The sequence below is a fragment of the Neodiprion fabricii genome, chromosome 7 (genome assembly GCF_021155785.1).
Source record: "Neodiprion fabricii isolate iyNeoFabr1 chromosome 7, iyNeoFabr1.1, whole genome shotgun sequence".
Taxonomy (NCBI): Eukaryota; Metazoa; Arthropoda; class Insecta; order Hymenoptera; family Diprionidae; genus Neodiprion; species Neodiprion fabricii.
In genome coordinates, this window is record NC_060245.1 from 6,808,870 (window position 1) to 6,825,400 (window position 16,531).

At 36.3% G+C, this 16,531-nt stretch overlaps 2 protein-coding genes across 2 annotated transcripts in view; one reads left to right on the top strand and one right to left on the bottom strand.

Moving 5' to 3' along the window:
* The window catches only part of LOC124185959 (ecotropic viral integration site 5 ortholog), a 39,676-nt gene extending 26,260 nt beyond the window's left edge, over positions 1 to 13,416 (bottom strand). The window contains exon 1 of the mRNA XM_046577219.1: positions 13,134 to 13,416. The gene's annotated coding sequence lies outside the window, so the exon portion shown is untranslated. The remainder of the gene's footprint in view (positions 1 to 13,133) is intronic.
* Positions 13,417 to 13,952: 536 nt separating this feature from the next.
* On the top strand, positions 13,953 to 16,531 carry LOC124186417 (putative peptidyl-prolyl cis-trans isomerase dodo). Its single transcript, XM_046578127.1, has 3 exons — positions 13,953 to 14,104; positions 14,872 to 15,060; positions 15,410 to 16,531. Exons 1-3 carry the CDS (start codon positions 14,050 to 14,052, stop codon positions 15,628 to 15,630), a joined length of 465 nt encoding a protein of 154 aa, XP_046434083.1. The 5' UTR covers positions 13,953 to 14,049; the 3' UTR covers positions 15,631 to 16,531.

The window sequence follows — 16,531 nt, forward strand, 5'->3', positions numbered from 1 at the left end:
TATAACAGCCTTCAGATAGATCTGCCACATGAACACGAGGCGATAACATTTTCCCGTTATCTATCGTTCTCTCGCCTTGCTATGCGAGCTGGTCGCGCGGACTGCAGTAACAATTTTATCATCATCTGTATTATACGTATACTCGTTCACATTTATTCATACCTGCCTGCCAAACTCTCTTATGCGTCGCGAAATTTACCACCTTCAGACGTACCACCGTTTATGTATGATCCTTTACCGGAGCTGATGTCCTTTGAAGAAAGGAGTTAAAATAAGCAAAATACGAGTTTCGAGTATCCGTAACGGCCGTAGACATATCCCACAATTTCAAACTGAAACAAATATCACCAGGTCTAAGAGCTCGCTACGCTGTAAGCTCGCTTATTGTGATAATAATCGGAAAGAATCGCGAAGCCGAGCTCGGAGTTCGAAAGATAAAATCACCGAACGAACAAGCCCAACGATTTACTGCCTAATTTCATGAAACCAACTCAGAGAACGTAGTTTGATTGTATCTAGAGGCGACTGTATTCTCAGTTTTGCGTGGATAGAACATATATATTCACTGACGTCGAATATTTTTTTGTGTGTAAACCGATTACCGCTCAGCTTTGCGTAGTCAAGAGAACGTTTCGTTGGCGTTGCGTTTCAAGAACGTCATTGGCACGCGATGTTTCAAATTTTTCTCATATAGTAGGAGCTGAAAAGTGATGTCATCGAACCTTTAATTCATGATGGTACAAAAGCAATCGTGGCTTAATACAGACTTCATGCTTTACACTACGATATATGTTCCTAAAATCTGTTACCAATCGACACCATATAATGGCGTTATTGTAACTGGTTAATGTTACCGCAGTGATGTTATCGGAGATTTATAACAGGTGGTATCACTATTCAAAGACATTGTGTGTCATACAAGGTGTTGGTCTTTTTTTTAACCACTTTTCGATTATCTCAAAAACTAAAAGAGATACGAGATAGTTTCGTACAAATCCTGAAGGGTTTCGAAGGGCAAAGCTAAAGCTGGATATGAGTTGATCTGTGAACTGCGCTATTTTAGAGATTTTTTTTTAGTACATCGTGATTTTAGACAGGAAACACGTATTTTGACTATGGACGACTGATAGCGGGTTTGAAGACGAATTTGAAAACTTTGAAAACAAAATATTTAATTTTTTCAAGTTTTCAGACAGTGAAAGGGCCATTTTTTGGATTGAGCCTAAGATTTAATCATCTTTTGAAACTTGAGGGATGGCTTTTGGAGACGCTTGATCAACTCGAAAACATGATTCGTAGTTTTTTCAAACCGCGAAGATCGATGGTTCATTTCGACGAAAAGTAGCTGAGCATATAATGAGTATATATATGAATAAAATTATTGTTTTTTAACGCTTTTCGACACGTCTTCAAACCCACTATCAGCCGGTCATAATCAAAAAATGTGTCCCCTAACCTAAAATCACAAAGGAACTCGAAAAATCACAATTAGTGCCCAAATCCACAAATCAACGTCAGGCTAAAGTTAGTAACGCTAACCTAACAAAACATAAGGGAAAAAATAATTATTGTGCAATTTGAAAATGAGTTTCAAGGAGTTGACTTTTAAAAATTCGAAACGAGTTTATTTCGTTCATTAGAATTAGCCGAGTATCAGAAAATCCTAAAGATGCGAAGTAACGATTTTTGTATTAAAATTTTCTCGTATCTCTAGTTACTAGTTGCCGAGATATTTTCCTTGGGCAATTAAAAAAACCACCCTGTATACATACAAGGAACTGTATAAGATGAAGAAGTTTTTCAATACTTCAGAACGTAGAGGATGAGATGACTACCGTCCAGTCAGTCAATCGCCTCAGGGTCGGTCGGTGAGTAATATTTGCGGAGGCGTCTCATTCGACGGGAAGCAGTTTTTTGATACTAGCAAGTATATAATGTAAAGGTACATACCTACATGTATAATGTACAGATGAACACACGTGTTACGCAACTCTATAAAGCGCGTGATTCAACAAACCGGACGGGAACGTTTTTTCTACCGAATGATTGTTGTATGGGAATCTGATCGTTCTCCATGATCAAATCTATCCAGGTATAGCTGGACTAGACGTGTCGAATGGGTTTGAGTGTTCTGTTTTAAAAGAGTTAAGGTCACGTAGCAATCCTACCTTTACCGACCGAGCAGACTTACCCTTTTTTTTCCTACATTGAATAAACAAATGAACGGAAAGGGTTCAAATTTCTACGATTCATCGCTCTTTCGTAAAGTAATTCAGGAAAGTTAATCGTATCCCGAAAATCGCGAAAAAAAATTTGTTCATTTGTTTATATAATGTAGGAAGAAAAAGAATGAGTTTACTCGGTCGGTAAAGGTAGGACTGCTACATGACCTTAAGAGGACCGCGTTGTCTGTCAACTTTCACAATTAATAGTGAAAATACTAATTCGGCGACCTTGTTATTGTTATTGACAATTTTCGGAAAAAACATGAGGATGAAGTTGGTGTAACGTTGCATGTTTAGAAAAAATCATTACTTCGCACCTTAAAGACTAACTGAAATCTATTAAATCACGATGAACAAAACATGATGATATTTTAGAAACATCAACTCGTTAAAAGTCATTCTCAAATTGCGTAACAAATATTTATTCCCAGATTTTGTCGTTACGTAAACGTTGCCAATTTCAAGTCTCGTAAAAAAAACTTGATTCTCCAAACTACAGATTGACCAAAATTCGATGACGCGATATGAAGGTTACAAATAGAAATACAATAGAAATGAACAAAGGTTAAAACATTTCATGCGGAACATTTTTTGGTACCTTCAGAGCTGAAATTTAACTGTGCAAACCCACTTATTTTCACTCAGAAAATACGATTGTTTTATTTATCACTACGTAACTATTATGATCACAATCATGGCAATCTGAACGTTGATTCATAGTATCACTGATTTTTTTTTCAAACGGTGAAAAAAAAAATAAAACTATGGTTAGTACATTTTTATTTTTTGTGATTTTTCAAACTTTTGTTCCGCATAGCAATCTTCGTACTTTTACCATAGCAGGAATTCCTAGCATACCTGAAACACGAACTATACACCCGTACATACCTGTAACGGTTAATTGTCTTGAAAAGTAAAAGGCAGTTGCATTGAAGAAAACTGAATTGTAAACGATTTTCTACATAATTTACTGCTGCTCGGAAGCCGCGTACATTGATCATTGTAATAGATATTAAATGGTAAAATTTCTGGTTTATCATAGGCAATAAATACTACAGTCATTAGCCAAAAGGCAGGGAGTTTTCTGAAATTTTTTCGAGAGGGATGAATTGAGTGGATATTTTCGAAAGTCTGAGTATCTTTTGCTACTAGTTCGAAATACATTCGATAATTTTTTCAAGTCATTAGAACCGTAATTGATCGAGTTATTAGCTACAACCCACAGCAGGTCTCCATTCGCACTGTCAATTTGCGTACAATCTGGAGGTCGCAACTTTGATGTGAAACCAACGATCCTGAAATTTTTTCAATATTACGATTTTTTCTTCGAACTTGAACTTAAATCTACCCGTTTTAAATAGAAGGTGTCATTTTTCATCATGTTTTCACAGCTTTTTGCTATCAAAAAGGGTATTTTTATGAAAATTCCGACCCCCAGAGCGAAGGCATTAAAATGTAAACGCGAATGAATACCTGCTGTGGGACGTAGTTGATAAGTCGATCAATTATGGTTCAAATGAGTTTGAAAAAAAATCACCTGATATAGTTCGAACTATCAATAAAAGATACTCAGAGTTCATAAAAAAGTAAATAATCGTGCAAGGTTCACGTGCACCTAATTACATACTCAAATGGCGCAGAGACATTGAGATAGCAGCTGTAGTACATAAAACACTCGATGCTCTCGCTGGAGTAACGATACAATCTCAAGTGACGCACGTGTCTTGTGTCCACATTTGGCGATACGATAGCTTCCACGTACATATACCGGGACAATCTCTTAAAACTTGAAAATCAACCGCGCATGCGCCGAATGATTCAATCTCATTGGTCGGCGAAATCTTCCCGCAGCGATATTCTTGTCCGCGATGCAGGCCAGCCAACGTACGCAAAATGTGTACGTTTGAATTTTCAAAGAGCATAAGCATTGAATTCCGACCGTTCTTTGTAGGATCAACTTTCCGAACCGATAACAAATGCTTACCAAACCTTTCCGAGTCGCTGTCTCAATTATTTGAGATTCTAACCTCGAAAATTCGTATCAACCATATCGCCGGTAGAAAGAGTTCGACAGTTGAAACTCGGGATGGCAAGCCTGCGCGAACAGCCAATAAAACTCGCGCATGCGCAGTTGATTTTCAAGTTTTATGGGTCTTGACTTGACGACTGATAAAAAGAATTTCTTTCCATTGTGGCATTTATTATTTGCAATTTTTTTTTTTAATCAATGCGTCGCCATTTTGGAAATAATAAAAATAAAATAAAAAAACGGTCACCTACAATAATAGCTACATTTATATAGATATTGATAAAATTTAGTTTTTTATTTTCAGACAACTCTCCACCGAGCTATCAATGCCACAATGGAAGTGAAATTTTTTTACTGGCCGTTAAGTCAAGACCCATAACTTTGTTAATTATGAATATTTTTTAATAAAAATTTACATAAAACAAGTTTAATATACAATTAATAAAATTCCAACAACCCGATCCTTTTATTAACCAGTTATCCCTGTGAAAAAAATTCTCAAAGGCCTTTCCCCTTTGAAAATGCATCGTTGCTTACGACTGTTAACGACACATTCTCCTGAATCTCATCTCTCCTCGTTATTCGAAACGTCAAGTGCACATATTGACTAACCTTCTTCCCTGCTCCTTCCTTTTCTCAGCGGCCACGTAGAAGTTCGGTAACGGTTAAAATATTGTTCCTGAACTTTTGAGAAGAATCAGTATGGGAGACATAGTGCCGAAAGCTCCAGACAAACAGAAGTGATTGTCATTTAATTCACCAAAAAGTTTTGTTGTATTACTAGTTATATTGCCATTGTAGTTGACCACCCGGCTATTCTTCCTCCGATATGAGTTTGTTCCAAAAGTCTTTTTTTTTTTTTTTGCTGAATTGAACTTTATGAGGGTGGCCATTAATGTCCAGCACGAAATTCCCTGACTTTTCCACGATTTCCAAACAAACAGCTTATAATTTTCCCTGACCAATTCGGACAAATTGGTAACGGTAAATTGAAAAAAATATACGTATTTTCCATGTGATTTTTTGTTTTTTTTTTGTTTTTTTTTTTATCAAGGTACGAACTGTCACTTGTGTCACACTGTCCCATTTAGCCAATGCGCAAAATCGTTTGTAAGGTAATATTTAGGAATATTCAAAGTTTGAAGAGAACCTTCCGTCGATGGTAAGTAAAATTTATCATTCGATCTTATCTATCTGAAGCTGAAAAAAATTGTGGGACTCATTTGTATGAAAAAAAAAATATATAGCAAACGATTCCCTGACTTTCCGCAAAAAAATCTCTGAAATTTCCCTGAATATTCCAGATTTTCAGCATTCCATGAGATTTCCAGGTTTTAAAAAATTCCCTGACCAGTGGCGAATTTTCATTTTCTACCTAGAACTATATTTTTCGATTGCGGTAAAAAATGACAATAATTAAGGACTGACCGGTAACCGAAATTAAAAATTTCTGTCAGTATACGATGTAGAAAAACATTGCTATATATATATATATACACTTCGAGGTCGAGAACCCTTTCCCAAATTGACTAATTTTCCTTGACCTTTGCCACCGAGGAGACCTATTAAGGCAAAGTGGCCTGGAGTTAGCCGTGAGTGTCCAACTCGATTATTTGAGCATGGAAGGGATTGCGAAGGGTCTGTGTAAAGTAGTTAGAACAGGTCCTGCCTGCTTCGGCAGTGTGCTTGCGAGGCGTGTCGGCCTCCAGGGCGATTACGGAATCCCTGGCATTTGAAAAAAGGGCAATCGGTATGCGCTGGCAGAACCTGTACTCAAAAATCGCCTCTCAAGGAACAAGCTTGTGAATCATGCTGTGTAGAAACAGGCTGTAAAGGCGCCTCGGGATATCGAGACACAGAAGGAGAAAGCTATTGATAGAACTCTTGAGTGCAGTGAAGGTTCACCTGACGGTGTGATGTAACACAAAGAGTCCTCGGTGAATAGGTATCATCGTTCTTTACTTACAACATTCTATTTTTCTCCTAGTTTCATACTTTTTCGTCCTTCAGAGTTTACTGAATATATCGTAGAGAATCGGTATTAATTGAGTTGAATTTGACAAAAATGCGAAAGATTGTGTCGTTCCGACATTATCTTGGTATCAATCCAACGCTATCTGATGTTCAACTTCCGGATTGACCTCAAAATAGTTCTATAATAGTCTCAACACCATCATTTTTTACACTACATGTTGGCGGTCAGTTTGAATTCCCATTTTTAAGATTCACTGTTTAAATAATTTAGTGTAACTTCACGAGTGCCGATACAGTCTTTGTTTCGTGACAAAGAGTTGTAATTCATTCATCTCTCTGTACGCGTTCATGTAACTATCCATCAATTGCCAATGACCGATGGACTAAAATGAATTCCGGAAGGTGTGATCGTCCATTAACATAATGCGACTTTTACTAGTCACCCTAAAAGCCCGAATATTTCTGTCGAGAACCACGATCAAATCATGATTAGCTCAGCTGCTCTGTTCCACACTTGACAGAGTGAACTTGTAACGAGGATGAAGTTGGTAACGTTAATTTAACAATGCACTCACTTTACACGCTGAGAAAAATTTCATTTGTGTAGTAACGAGAAAAAGATTTGATCCCTGATGTTTTGTTACGTTAACGTTACTGACTCCAGCCTCGTAGCTTCGTGCTGATTCCCTTGAGTTGTGACTTTGCCAGTGCAATGTGCAATTTTTGGAATCTAGAGACTTTTTCAAATTTGGCTTACACGGTGTTCGGTAAAATCTTCCACGTCTGTTACAGTGGAAAAAATAAAAATGCGATAGAAGCCAGGGTAGATAGTCTGACCCGATGTACTCGCTGCTACCAGCAGATGTTATATGCCGTAAAACCGTATCGATTTTGCTGAGTGTATATAGAACATCGGACTATAAGTTCAAATTAGTCTATATCGTGCAACATTTGGCAAAAGGTCAATTCAGCGGAATAAAGATTAAAATTGAGAGAGAAATAAGAACGACGATGCAAGTATATTACTTATAATTACCGTCACGAGACTAATTCTAAACTCATCCAGTTTGTCAGGTTTACTCTACTTTTTTGGTTAAATAAGGCTTTAACGTCAATTAATTGTTGCACAAGCGTTAAATTTTTGCAAAAGTTGCAAGAAAATATAGTAACAGTGATCGTAATGAGAAAGAATAGTAACGGATACTAAACTTTCCGGTAACAGCTGGAACACTAATTTTCATTTTCTACCTAGAACTATATTTTTCGATTGTGGTAAAAAATGAAAATAGTTAAGGACTGAGCGGTAACCGGAATTAAAAATTTCTATCAGTGCTGGTTACCAAAGTGTCGTTACGTAAGTCATAAGCTCGGCTTAAAGTACGGATCAATCAATCAAAACTTATACTGAACAGATTGAAACTTGAATCAAGGGGATATTGCGTCGAACGGTGTTGGTAAAAGTAGCGATTGACAATCTTTCTACAATCCACTGAATGATATTTGATCAACCTTCAACAGCCAAAAGAATATCGTTTTATTCGAAAAGACAAAAATACCGCACATTTAATACGAAGCTGAATCTAGAGGCAAAAGTCAGCAGTTAAACGTGTAAAACTTTTTGGAAATATGAAAATGCAGTCGAGTTTTATACTCATAATTATGTAAAAATATTTCGAGTTCAAGGTATTTCGCAAAAATTTTGATTTTCCAACTTCACTACCTTATTAAAATACATTTGATCCGTAAAATTGGAAAACACGTGAGAAAAGGATCATATCCTGTCTATTTATTTTATTCGGAATTACGTCACTATCTCACAACAAGAATTCGATTATCGGTAACAAATTGATCTAAGAAATCGTGCAATAATATAATTTGTTTAAATTTCCCAATTATCAATCTTTTTCAGCTGAAGTTTGCGATTTTTTAAAAAATTTTCACGAAATTAGCACGTCTGATTTCACTCGCGCTATTTAAACCTATGTCACATTATTATCCGTCTTATTTGCTTCTTCAAACAAACTTGTTTTTGCTGAAAAGAGTGAAAATATGTTTGCGAGTATTATTGATATATATACATTTTTACACTTATTCTTATTCGAAACAACACGCGGAGATGGATAATCATGACTAACGTCTGTTTTCGACAAATAATTTTCACAGTAATACAAAATCTATAAAATATACGGTATGCGTTAGAGATAAATTGCAAATCTACGTGGAAAATGATTGCAAATTAATTCTGAGTTGAAACTCATTCTCTGTGAAATTGACTGTATTTCAAATCCGTCTAACGATAAGCACAAATCGCGGTAAAAAATCGTACGAATCGCTGAAACAAGAAGAACGAATATAACTCGTACAAAAATTTATTTATTTCTCAAGTTAAAATTACTTTGTTTTGATCACGGGATGTATAAAAGCGACGTGGCTGAAGTTAGTTACGTTTCCGAAAATCGTTATTTCACAATTACAGGGAATGTATGAAATTCGTTAAATCAAAATGAAGCAAAATTTATTCATATTTCGAAAACTTGGCTATGCCAATGTCACCATAAACTTGCAAAATAGTAATTCTTTAACTTTAGTCTCATTAAAATCGACAGAATAGATACAATTTATCCGTGATCAATGGAATCACGTATTCGCTACGAGCTTTAATGACGCGTTTACGTCGAGTGACGTATGCATATAATTGTTTTGGGCATGCATCATCGTATAAACGGAGTTTACAGTGAGTCAGTGCCCGCAACAGTCAAGATCATTTTATCCGCTCTGCGGTACGCAATTTGAATTCTACAAATCGCGGCTGTTATACCGTTTGCAAATTTCTTAACATCCGTATTGTTGACGTAAATGTTTAGAAGTCACCGTAGATTCTACGTGTGTAATACAGATTTTCGAAATGAATCAAAACACGCGCGTTTGAGAAAACAAGTCGCAATTTTTACCATGAAAATAGACGTACTTTCAAATTTTCAAATTCAGGAATGATCGAAAAATCAAAACATGTTCGGATATCAGAAATTTAATTGTTCAAAGATTATTACATACCGAAGAAGAATACGAATAACGAGTATAAATAATTAGTATGTTTTAATTTTACTAAATACACTTCATATATTCACAGCTGCTGAATTTGAGTTTCACTTTTGCTTAAAATAGATATGAGAACGAGATATCAAGGTTCACCGAAAAAGAACCCAGTTTCTTCCGAAATTTCATCGGAAGCCAAACGAGTGAAGTGAAGGAAGAAAGTGGGGAAAATTGTTACCCCAATTATGCCTGTGTATTGTATATAATGTGCCTTATTCTTGGAGACATGCTTTTTCCCAAATCGAATAAGAATAAGCATAATCCAATCTAATGGTGTCACTTTAGGCTCAGTCAGTACAGGGACTGATATTCTTTCTCACTATATGTACCTACCCTTAGGAGTAAATGTCGTATACCGAATAGGCGTGAAATCAATATACAGGCTAGACATAGACTATCAAGGCATTATTGTAACGTAGGAATAATTTACAATTTTTAAAATTTCCGGAGTTTAAACAGCGTGTAAAAATTTCTCCCTCGGTTGTGATATTTTTTTTTTTTTTTTTTAACTCTTTTATCAATCATTTGAACAAGAAATTCATTTCAACAATATTATTCAGAGATTGTTGAATACGATCGTATTGAAGTTGGTAACGTTATCCTAACGATTTATGTTGACGGGGAAAACCGTAATTTTTTTGTTGTTATCGTTATCGAATTGTCTGAAATTCAGTAAAGCGTAATAAAACAATACAAACCGATATTTTGAAATCTTAGTTCCTTTAAAATCGCTGCGAAATAAAAAAAAAAAAAAATTGCGACTTTTTCCCCAATATTTATAATAACTTACAAACGACTGTACAATAATTGATTGTCTCTATCACTGATTTTCAAATTATTTAGTAAAATTGAAAATGAACTGATTCGTCACCGTTGAAAAATTTGGCGATCAAATTTGATCAAATTGTTGTCAACGGTATCACGAAAATCGAATTTCTGAAATGTTTGTTTTTGCAGGCTCAGGTTATTAAATTCATTATCGAAATTTCATAAAGGACGATCGAAGAATGATGTGTATATATATATATATATATATATATACGTTAACGCGTTTCTGGGTTAAAAGAAATTGCGAGGCAGCTCACGTTCACCTCGTTGCTGGGGGAAAGAAGTATCGTACATAGGCTGTTATTGCACATTTACAAATTGCCAGATCGACGCTTCGAGTAACGATCGATAGTCGATGGAGCTTGAGAGGTTTGTTCGATGATAAAAGTACACTCTAAGGAACTAAATGCCGGAGAGTAAAGAGTCGACGAACGTGAAATAAAACGGTGCTCAACTTTGGCGTACCATTTTCAATAAAACGTAATCTTGTAATAATCAGAATTCCATACCACGGAAATCGTGGAATTAGCAAAGAGGATGTTTACAGAGTTTTTATTTCAAAATTCAACGCTTTTCCCAGATTTTTCAGGTCATTTTTTTTTATATCCGAGGAAATGAGTTTGGTACAGATTACCAAGACGGACGTGTTGAACAATTTTTGTTTCGGCATATGCGTTTTTTTTTTTTTTTTTTGCGTTTCAGAATCAAGTACCATTCGGTTATCGGAATTGATAGGTATGCTTGCATCGCTAACATTTACACATTGTGCGGTTATCAAAATGAAAGCCAAGCAAAGAAAGAAGCTCAGGACGGACATTTAATTACCAATCAAGCACATTTTACAAATAAACGCATCAATTATAAATATTATCACAAGACAGTCCAGCCACTATTTTAGATATAAATAATCTATTCGTGACAAGATAAAATTATCAACCACTTCACCGTAGAATGCTTTGTTTTCAGGATTACTTTTTACTTTTTTTTTTCCTCTACTGCCTTTTCGCGTATTTACGGATCTGTGATTGATTCAACCACTCAAGTTTTATTAACGAAATAACACATCGGAAAAATTCAAGATCAGGATTGAAATTCCAGGCTGTTTCCAGGCTTTCAAGGCACTAAAAAAAGTTCAAGACTTGTTGCAGGTTTTCCAGGTATTTAAGGCTCTGTAAATATTCTGGAAAAGGAGCGGAAAGAGAGTATTCGTTGAATTGAAGAGACAGAGAGAAACATGTGAAGATTGTTGTTGTTCTCAATTGGGTTTGATTGTTTCACGTGTTTTTTTTTCTGTATTTGAGGATTTACAATTCACGGTGAAACAGTTATCGATTCGATAGAAACTTCGTTATATCAAGCTGCAAATAATACAATTTTGTTCAAAAAATCTTACAACTTAAGCACAAGGAAAAAAAATATTAGAAAGTACTAATTCAATTTTCAGTATTAATGTTAAAAGTGTAGGAAGAAATTGATCTCAGGGTATCTTTGGGAATGCATTTAAAAAAGAAACTAACAGTGTTGAAGTTCGTGAGTATATTGCGACGACAAAGTTTTCGGAAGAACCGTTATTTCGCAACTTGGGATTGTCGCAAATTCGATAAATCGTAACAATGCAGAAGATATGCATTTTTCGTCGGCTAAACTCATTAAAAGTAATTCTAAAGTATCGTATGTTGAAGTTAGTAACGTTATTATAACGATTTACGCCGAGGTAAACATTATCTGGAGACTTTAGATTTGTTTGAAGTTCGGTAAACCGTAATAAAAGAAGACATATTCATGGTTTTAAATGTCAGTTTATTCAGTCATTGTAAGAATAAGAAAATAGTGAGTTTTTCTACCAATATTTCGTAACGGTGACGTTGAATCTCGTTATAAAGTTGCAGTGATAATCAATAATTATCGGTTCAGTTTCTTTGTCAATGTTACTGACTTATAGGCTTGCTGTAAAAATGGAATATATTTAATTAAAATGACGCGAGCGGTACGAGTTTGTAGCATTAAAAAAATGATCCAACAATAAAATTCTTCTGAAAGCATTAAACATCCGAGCCTTTGGTGGTGGTTGAAATTGGTAAATTTAGACGATTTTTTTCTCCAGAATTGAATTGAAATTGAAAACTTGAATTAATAAAACCGCATTGTTTTAAACCTGTTTCACCTGTTTCGTTTTTATCTCCGATTTCGCCACCTTGCGAACAGACCACGCTATGATGAATCCTTGACCGATTACGAGGGTGAAGTTAATTAACGTAATATCGTAACGAAACATTGGGGAAAAAATCAGCATTTTCTTAATTTAACAATAATTTTGAAGGAACTAAGATTTCGAAAGGTAAGTCTGTTTTGTTTCATTACGGTTTACTGAATTTCAGACAATCCAAAAATCGTGAAATAACGGTTCTCCCTCGGGCATGAATCGTTGCGATAACGTTGCTAACTTCAGCACGATCACGCATTCCAACCATTTTTAAAAACAAATTAGCAACGTATATTTCTAGCCGACGATCAGCGGGAAATTTCGCTTTTTAGCTACACGGTTCGCGATCCTCGGCAATCGCAGACACGGGTGTTTTACTCCGCAATCTAAGAACGTAAATATCGAAGCGCCCATGTACATAATATGTTTTCCAGGACAATGCGCGGAGCGAGGAGGGGGGGGAGTCGCGATTGGCAAACGGCTGTGAAGCGACTGCATAAGTGTGTTAATATGCGAGCAGCAGGCGGCAGCTGCGTGTGTCACGTACCTGCCCGAAGGTAATTATAACGGTAAAAATGTCGTATTTCAGGGTTAACGTCCCGATCAGAGGGGCGTCATCGAAGCGACGACGGCCGGCGAAGAGCGTTTTGATTTTAATCGTGCGCCAAAAATGGAAATCTGCCCGATTAAAGGCCAGTCAACAAACAAGTGTCAGGCAGCCGCCCACCGGCCACGGGCCAGCTGGTGATTTTTTAAGACAATTTATTTCGATGCTCACCTCTTTTGTTTCTGCCAAATTTCCGTTCACTCATTAAACTGCTCAACTTTATCCACTAATTTCGCATTTTATTATACATCCACTGTGCAAACACTGATAACCTTACTTCCTTAGCGATATTGACAGGAATGCGCGGCCAGCGCGGATCCGACTGACACCTTGATTATTTTGTCCACTTGTCACTACGTCCAGTCTAGCTTTGCGCTCTGCCGATTATCGGCTCGGTCCAATTACAGTCCGACGTTCGATTGTCGATAGTCGTTCGTCGGTTCGCGAGATTGTCTCGATTCGTCTGTCGCATCTAAAGTCCGTGGTCGCATCTCTTTCACGAATTCTAATCCCCTTCCTTGTTCACATTCCGTTCCGCGCAGTGTTGCCAGCTGCCGAGTAAAATATATCAGTATCCAAAAATCTCTAGATATTAAAAACTTAGAAATCTCCTCTATTCGCTAAATAATTAACGAACAATCTGCACAATAATTTGATTGCGAAGATAAATTGACAATACAACATATAGATAGATAGAAGGGATAGCATAGAAGGTGAGCAATCCCTGCTCTATGTCAATGATCTGAACTGTCTGACGTTTTATCGGGTGCTTTCAGATATTTTCTGGTAACACTGAGCCGGTAGTTTCGTGTTTCTTGTGCTCAACTAAACTCGGAGTGGGTTTCGATATTAACTCCCAGGGCTTTCAACAATCTTTCATCTTTTTTGCGCTGTCGAGTTCGTGGGTAGTCGCTGCCATCTAATTTCGGAACGCACCCATGGTCACATTTTGTCTCACTCACTTCTAGGGAATTCTTAGCGGTGGCAGCAAGGTTAGAAATAGGAATAGGTCTGAAGTTCATTCGCTGTGGATCACTCGGATCCAGGGAATATCGGAATCGAGGCAAAATAATTTTGTTGGATAACAATGGCGGACGAAGAGCTACCAGCGGGTTGGGAAAAACGGTTGAGCAGAACGACTGGTGTGTTGATTATTGCGAAATCAGAATGAAATTTAAATAACTTGTACATCGTAATAGACGTATGGCGTATACTCGTTGAATATTCCTCGGTAGTTTGGCGACAGAGTTGAAGTTTCAACTGTGTGGGCGCGTCGCAGAAACTCGCCTTACCGGCGTTTGTGACGTTGCCACTGCGTTTTACACCCACGAAAAATGACCGATCATTGCTCGCCGCATCCCTAACATCGATTTCAGCCACCCTCGAGCTCCTTTTCACCCGCACAAATTCCCACGAAACCGAAATACTTCGGGCATTTTCCTTCTAGCCACTCAAACGTCCCGATTTCCCCTTATATTTCCCCATTCGATAGTGTCAACAAAGTGATTCTTAACCCTCCCTACAGGCGCATTGCGTCTAGCAGATATCTATTAAGAAATTAGAACGAAATAAATGCTTTCACCGCTAAGATTGCCGTACGCTGTAAAAAGCATTTGAAAATTTTATTATATTTAATTTTCATTTAAATATGTATATTTATATTCTATGTTTGTAAAGAATTTTATGCAAATGAAATGTTTTTTCTTAAAAACTAAAAATGAAGAATTAGTTGGCAACTGTTGTAAAATTTCTGCACACTTTTGCAAAATCAATGATATTTTGGAACAATTCATTATTAGTTTTAGTCATTGTCAAAACAATACGACAATTGTTATATCGTATTTTCAAATATTCTACAAGTTTCAATTTTAACAAATCGATCGTTGACTGGGAAATAATCCATTTGCAGGCCAACATTATTACTTGAATATTTATACAAAGGAGAGTCAGTGGGATGTACCTGACAAACCAGCAGAGGGACCTAAGGAGGTGCAGTGCTCGCATCTGCTCGTGAAACATGCAGGCTCTCGGCGACCCTCGTCGTGGCGGGAAGAAAACATTACAAGAACTAAGGAAGAAGCGCTAGAACTTGTCAAGTGTAAGTCGGGAGAAAGTCGTGATAATTTGTAACTACATTATAATTTATGCTTGTTCTTCTTACTTTTTCCATTCCTATTTTACCAATCTTGTGTTCTATTCTCAACCAACGTTGTGTTCTACTTAACTCTAAATTCGTCTCACCGAAATCTCAGGTATTTATACAAAGAATATTTTCAGAACGATGAATATTTCAAATTGATTCAAAATTTACGAAAAAAAAGTTAATTTAAAGAAATTATATGAAGCTGACCTGATCAACACTCGATTTCAACAGAAAATAACTGATATTCAGAGTGATAATGAGTTTCACAAATGTTTTTTACGCATATATGTTTTCATTTCCACAGCATATAGAGAGCAAATTGTTTCCGGCAAAGCAACGTTTGCCGAACTCGCATCAAAATACAGCGATTGCAGTTCTGCAAAACGTGGTGGCGACCTTGGACCGTTCGGTAGAGGCGCGATGCAGAAACCATTCGAGCAAGCTGCGTTTGCTCTTAGAGTGGGAAAGCTCTCAACTCCTGTTCACACGGACAGTGGCGTGCACATAATTCATCGCACGGCTTAATCGAGCGTCTAGACCGTATCTGCTGCTAAGAAATTGACGAATTATTGTATCACCTGTAGATTCATTGAATTATTCATTTTTAATATTAATCAACTAGTCTAATTGTAGTAACCAAGGTACTGAATCACGGAAAAATATTCTTACAATAATTTAATCCTGAAAATTTCCCCCTGAAATAATTTCAGGATGATATTACCTCCTTCTACCGAGTCACCATCGAGTGTAACAATATTTACTTCCGCCTAGTGTGTACAAGAACGATTATTGAAAAGTTAAAATTAGTAATAAATTATTCCGAATGATTTAAAGCAATTGCACCACATTCCAATCTTTCAGATTCAAATAAAATTCATAAAAAGTAAATTAATCTGAAGATTTTACACTTACAATTTACCAATTGGCAGTTTTCTACTTCTTTTCTGTTGGTTTGAACTTACTTTCTATCGGCTGTAAAGTAACGTTAATTTTTCACTTGCAATGATTCCAGTTACAGTACACGCAATTTGTTACAAAACTGATTATATTGCTTCTTCGCTGTAAGCAAAGCATTTAAAAGAAAAGTCTAAAAAAACTGATTCTTATTATCAGTTATCGGAGGACCTAAAATACGTGTAAATAAAATGTTTAGCTCAATGAATTTGAAGTATCAACGGGCCTTCAAAACAGCAAATCATCTCTTTAGTAATAATAATTTATGCTGACTAACATATGGGAGGAATTTGTAATTTGTGAATTTATTTTGTAATAGGCTAGCGTTCGGTTCGTAATCATGTCCATTTGTATAGTTGTTATCCTTAATATCATTAAATTTTCCTTAAATCCGCGCACCTGGGATGTATTATGTTTATGTTTATATAAGTTATGACTAAACTAGGTAAAATAAATCGTATTTAATCTGTTA

Excerpts from the sequence above, each read along its gene's own strand:
- LOC124186417 (XM_046578127.1), top strand. The coding sequence starts at position 14,050 with ATGGCGGACGAAGAGCTACCAGCGGGTTGGGAAAAACGGTTGAGCAGA. Across the intron at positions 14,105-14,871 it reads ACGGTTGAGCAGAACGACTG|GCCAACATTATTACTTGAAT; the intron begins GTGTGTTGATTA and ends ATCCATTTGCAG. Across the intron at positions 15,061-15,409 it reads AGCGCTAGAACTTGTCAAGT|CATATAGAGAGCAAATTGTT; the intron begins GTAAGTCGGGAG and ends TCATTTCCACAG.